The 4,203-nt window shown below is 62.2% G+C and overlaps 2 protein-coding genes across 2 annotated transcripts in view; both read right to left on the bottom strand.

Moving 5' to 3' along the window:
* Window positions 1-822: 822 nt before the first annotated feature.
* Window positions 823-4,203, bottom strand: part of LOC107199342 (guanine nucleotide-binding protein-like 3-like protein) — an 11,066-nt gene continuing 7,685 nt past the window's right edge. Inside the window, exons 9-22 of the mRNA XM_033511758.1 lie at window positions 3,945-4,000; window positions 3,737-3,808; window positions 3,601-3,664; window positions 3,429-3,508; window positions 3,265-3,359; window positions 3,080-3,159; window positions 2,966-3,008; window positions 2,836-2,898; window positions 2,489-2,603; window positions 2,367-2,401; window positions 1,405-1,535; window positions 1,234-1,331; window positions 994-1,165; window positions 823-913 (exon numbers count right to left, since the gene is read on the bottom strand). Of these exons, the coding sequence (XP_033367649.1) occupies window positions 861-913; window positions 994-1,165; window positions 1,234-1,331; window positions 1,405-1,535; window positions 2,367-2,401; window positions 2,489-2,603; window positions 2,836-2,898; window positions 2,966-3,008; window positions 3,080-3,159; window positions 3,265-3,359; window positions 3,429-3,508; window positions 3,601-3,664; window positions 3,737-3,808; window positions 3,945-4,000 (1,157 nt within the window). The 3' untranslated portion in view covers window positions 823-860. The remainder of the gene's footprint in view (window positions 914-993; window positions 1,166-1,233; window positions 1,332-1,404; window positions 1,536-2,366; window positions 2,402-2,488; window positions 2,604-2,835; window positions 2,899-2,965; window positions 3,009-3,079; window positions 3,160-3,264; window positions 3,360-3,428; window positions 3,509-3,600; window positions 3,665-3,736; window positions 3,809-3,944; window positions 4,001-4,203) is intronic.
* LOC107199339 (non-structural maintenance of chromosomes element 3 homolog) lies at window positions 2,296-4,169 on the bottom strand. Its single transcript, XM_015616664.2, has 10 exons — window positions 3,945-4,169; window positions 3,737-3,808; window positions 3,601-3,664; window positions 3,429-3,508; window positions 3,265-3,359; window positions 3,080-3,159; window positions 2,966-3,008; window positions 2,836-2,898; window positions 2,489-2,603; window positions 2,296-2,401 (listed from the first exon to the last, which is right to left on the bottom strand). Exons 1-10 carry the CDS (start codon window positions 3,984-3,986, stop codon window positions 2,339-2,341), a joined length of 717 nt encoding a protein of 238 aa, XP_015472150.1. The 5' UTR covers window positions 3,987-4,169; the 3' UTR covers window positions 2,296-2,338.

Below are 4,203 nucleotides of genomic sequence, written 5' to 3'. Positions count from 1 at the left end.
CTGCAAAAAAAACCATGAACCAGCCCAAAACGAGGCTGGAGGGCCCATTCCACCCCTCCCTCCGCCTCATCAGCCGTTATTTGAAACACCTGTGCTGCCATCACCACCACCTGTGACTGCTGCTCCTCACAGGCGGAGGAAAAGGTGGCAAAATGGTGGGTGGAGGCCGAGGGGAGCTCGGTGGCCGCGTTCCCCCTCCCCAGCCCGGCACTGGGGCACCCCAAAATCCCGGGGGAACCTTCACACCCTGCCTACACAGGTGAGGGTGCTGTGAGGGCTAAGGGTGACGGCTTAGGGAGGCACCCTGTGCTTTTTGGGAGGGTCCAAGGGGGTTTTGGGGAGCTGTGGGACCTCAGGGAGTGTGTGGGGTGTCCGAGGTGGCATTTGGGGTGTCCGAGGTGGCTTTTGGGGTGTCCCAGGTGGCTTTTGAGGTGTCCGAGGTGGCATTTGGGGTGCTCTGGAAGGTCGGGGGGCTCATTTAGTGTCAAAGTGGGGCATTGGGTGCCACAGGAATTGGGGAGGTTGTGGAGTGTCTTTAATAATGGGGTGCAAGCCCAGTACTGAGCACTCCACCCCAGTTCTGAGGTTCACGAGTGTTACATTTTCTATATCAGTTATAAAAACTGACAGGTCTGGGAGGTTCTACATCCCCACTCACCCCCCCAGCTGTAAATGCAGTGAGACCCCCCCCAAAACCCCTGCAGGGACATAGAGGACCCCCAAAAACCTCCACATTTCAATCTCTTACCTGAGAGACCTCCCAAACCACCCCTACGGCGCCCCTGCTCCCCCAGTTATTTTGTTTCTAAAAAGATTGAACTGTTTCTCATTTAAATACAGCAATTTAATTTATAAAAGCCTCAGAACTGCATGGCTGCCTCCAGCGTCTCCGACAGCTTCGTGGCGATTTTCTCTGTGGGATGGGACCAGGAGTTTGAGGGGAGGCGACCAGGGAGGTTTGGGGGGTCAGGAAAAGGGGGTGACTTCACTCACCTGCTCTTTTTTGCAGTTTTTTCCTCCTTTTCCCAGCTGCCCGCAGCCCCTGGCCCTGGAGCAGAGGGGGGAGCGCAGCCACCTCCTCCAGATTGGGGGCTCGGGGCACTGGATCCCCCCCAGTGCCCCCCGACTTCACCCGGGGCTTGAGCTCCACTGTCATGGTGCTGAGCTGGGGAGGGGGTGTCAATTATTGCCCCCCCAAAAAACCCCCCCCCACCTCAGCAAACCCCTTCCCACCTCCAGGTCACCGCTGTCGTCCTCCATGGCTTCTGCTGGCCCGTCCTCCTCAGCATCGCCCGCAGCCAGCCCGAGCCCCGCCACCGTCACCGGGACAGCTGCGGGGGGACAGGTGAGTGAGTTTTGGGGGGTCCCCAGGGCTGAGGGGAGCGGGGCTCAGGTGCTGCTCACCTGCCAGGGCCTCGGCATCGCCCCGTTCCAGAGCCTCCAGGTCCAGCGCGGGCCCCAGCGCCGGCAGGATTTGGGCCTCCAGCTGCACCCCCTGCGATTTGGGGGGGTGGGTGTAGTATGAGATCTTCCCGCTGTGGGAGGAAAAAAAGGGGGGGGGTCAGGGTGTGGGGAGAGCCCTCCTGTCCCCAAAAACAGGGCTCAGGGTATGGGGGGACCCTGCGGCTCCTCCCCAGTGGGGTGACAGGGGGTGGAAAGACCCCTCCAGTCCCCAAAAAGGGGATTAGAGGGTATGAAAAGACACCTCCAAAGCCTGAAAAAGGGGAGTCAGAGTGTGGGGGAGACCCCAGAGCCCCCCCAAAAAAGGGTCACGGAATCTGAAGAGACTCCTTTGATCCACAAAGGGCTCAGAAAATGTGCAGAGACCTCCCCCCACCCCCAAAAAAGGCACCAGGGCACAAGGAGGCTCTGCAGACCCCTCAAAAATGGGGTTAGACGGTGCGGAAAGACCCCTCCTGTGCCTAAAAACGGGATCAGGGTGCATTGGAACCCCCAAAAATGGGGTTAGANAGGCTGTGAGGTCGAGTCCATCTTCCTCAACATCGAGGCGGTGAACACGCACCGGGCACGACCTCAGGTGAGGCTCCCCCAAACCCCCCGCCCCAAACCCACCCCAAAACGGGGAGCAGATCTCATGGACCCCCCCATAAGCGGAGGGGGGTGTTGGAATTTGGGGGAGACGCCGCATCTTCACCCCACAGAACGTCGACATCAACCGCACTGCGGCCGACGCCCTCAACACCGTCCCCGAGCACTTCTGAGGGGTCCCTGGGGGGGCAAGGGGAGCCCCCACCCCAAATTAAACCTCCTACAACCGAGCACCGAGCCTGGAGATCGGGGGGCTGCGCACCAAAGGGGTGCCTTTATTTTGGGGGGGTCAGGGGGTGGTCGTGGCCTCGCTGTACTGGCTCGCCCAAAACGTGGGGTCCTTGCCCTGAATCTGAGTGAGAAAAACAGGGGAGGGGGCATCAAATGGAGCCCTGGAGCCCCCCAAAACCCACAGGTGCCCCCCCAGACACGGCCTCACCTTCGCCACGAAGTTCAGCACGTCCTTCCTGGAGGTCTCCTTTTCTGCCCGTGGCCCCCACTGGAACTTGGACTCGGGGGGGTCCGTCAGGGGGATGGGGGTGGTCTCCAGGTACCTGCAGGGGGCTGGCTGGTCACCCCTCCCAGCGGCTTTTGGGGGGCTCAAGGGGGTGTCCAGCGCTCCCCGGCCCCGGCAGGACCCCTGGAGCCGCGGGGCGTGGGGGCTGCGGGCTTTGCTCTGCGGTGTGGTATAAACAGCCCGGCCTGGCTGGCGCCGACGCTGCTCTGGGCACACCGGGAGGGGGACGGGGGACCCCCCAAACCCCACCCCAGGACCCTCCAACTCACTTCTGCCGCACAAACTCCTCCGTCACCAGCTTCCGGACGTCCCCGAAGACGCTGTGCTGCTTCCTGAGGATGGGGTTTGTCAGGGTGGCGCTGACCCCCCCGGCCCGTGTGTGTCCCCCCCGTGTCCTACCCTGGGTACACACGGAGCTGGTGCAGGAATTCCCACAGAGCACCTGGAAAAGGGGGGACAGTGAGCGGGGGGCCGAGGCAAGCGGGGCACACGGGGCTTTGGGAGAGAACTCACTGTCTTTGACTGAGTTGCCCTTCATGAAGATGAAGCTGAGGATGATCAAGAGGAGCCCCATCTTCTGCTTCTCCTTGTCCCTGCGGCAGATGTGGGTGTGTCACCCGTCTGGGGGGGACACGCTGATGGGGGTCTCGCCCCCCACAAATCACCCGGGGGTCCCCCAGCCAGGAGCAGCCCCTCACCTGCACAGGTGCTCGCCCTGGGCACGGGGCAGGTTGTTGATGAGGATGAAGGTGTGGCGCTTGGGGTCGATCTCCACCAGCTGCAGCCCGAACACCTGCGGGAGGACAAGGGTTAATCCATGGGGAATCTCCCCCCAGCCCCCTCCCCTTCTGTGCTCCCTCACCTGCTGCAGGGTCCTGCCCGCCCTGTTGAGGATTTCCGAGTAGGCATCTCTGTATTCCCGGATCACGTTCTTCAGCATGTCTGTGTGGAAGGGAAGCGCTGAGGGAGCCTGCAGCGCTGGGCTCCCCACAGCCAGCACGATTCGGGCTCCACACGCCTGCTCTGGACGTTACCTGCCCTCTTGATAGGGATCTTCTTCTGGTCCTTCACCAGCAGGAACTGAACCAGCTCACTCACCTGTGAACAGCAGGGAAGGTAACAGAGGGATGCGGACACACAGCTCCGGGTAGAGAGGGGATCTCAATCCACCTTCTGGTTCACTTGGTCCTGGGAGTGCCGCTCGGTCTGGGTCGGGATGAAATCATCCTCCGCATCGTTCATCTGAGTGCAAAGGACAAGGGAAGCGGGGGAAATTGATGATAGGGAAGGGACCAAAACCGAGGAGGAGGAGAGAAGGGGAGGGGCCATTTACGGGAAGAGTAAATGAGGGGAGAACGGGGAGGGCTCAGCCTCTCACCTGAGAGGAGCCGAGTCCTTTGCTGCGCTTCCGCTGGGACATCTTCCGCAGCAGCTCTGAGAGGAACACAAGCAGCGGGCGGCCTAAAACCGCGACGAGCTCGCCCCTCAGGCCGTCCCCAGCGTTCCACCCTCGGCAGGGCCGCAAAAATCCCGTCCGAGGCCCGGCCAACGACCCGGCCCGGCCCCGAACCGTCACCGACCGCGCTCCGCCCGCGACTGCGCGGCCCCGCCCACAGCCGCCGCTGCCGCCCGCGCCA

This window comes from Parus major, unplaced genomic scaffold, assembly GCF_001522545.3.
Source record: "Parus major isolate Abel unplaced genomic scaffold, Parus_major1.1 Scaffold592, whole genome shotgun sequence".
Taxonomy (NCBI): Eukaryota; Metazoa; Chordata; class Aves; order Passeriformes; family Paridae; genus Parus; species Parus major.
This window is presented reverse-complemented; position numbering and strand designations above follow the sequence as displayed.

Bases quoted from the DNA above. Each gene is read 5' to 3' on its own strand.
- LOC107199339 (XM_015616664.2), bottom strand. From the start codon at position 3,986: ATGTCCCAGCGGAAGCGCAGCAAAGGACTCGGCTCCTCTCAG. The intron at 3,809-3,944 runs GTGAGAGGCTGA...CTTTGCACTCAG, and splicing joins AAGGACTCGGCTCCTCTCAG to ATGAACGATGCGGAGGATGA. The intron at 2,604-2,835 runs GTGAGTTGGAGG...AGCCCCCTGCAG, and splicing joins GAGGAGTTTGTGCGGCAGAA to GTACCTGGAGACCACCCCCA.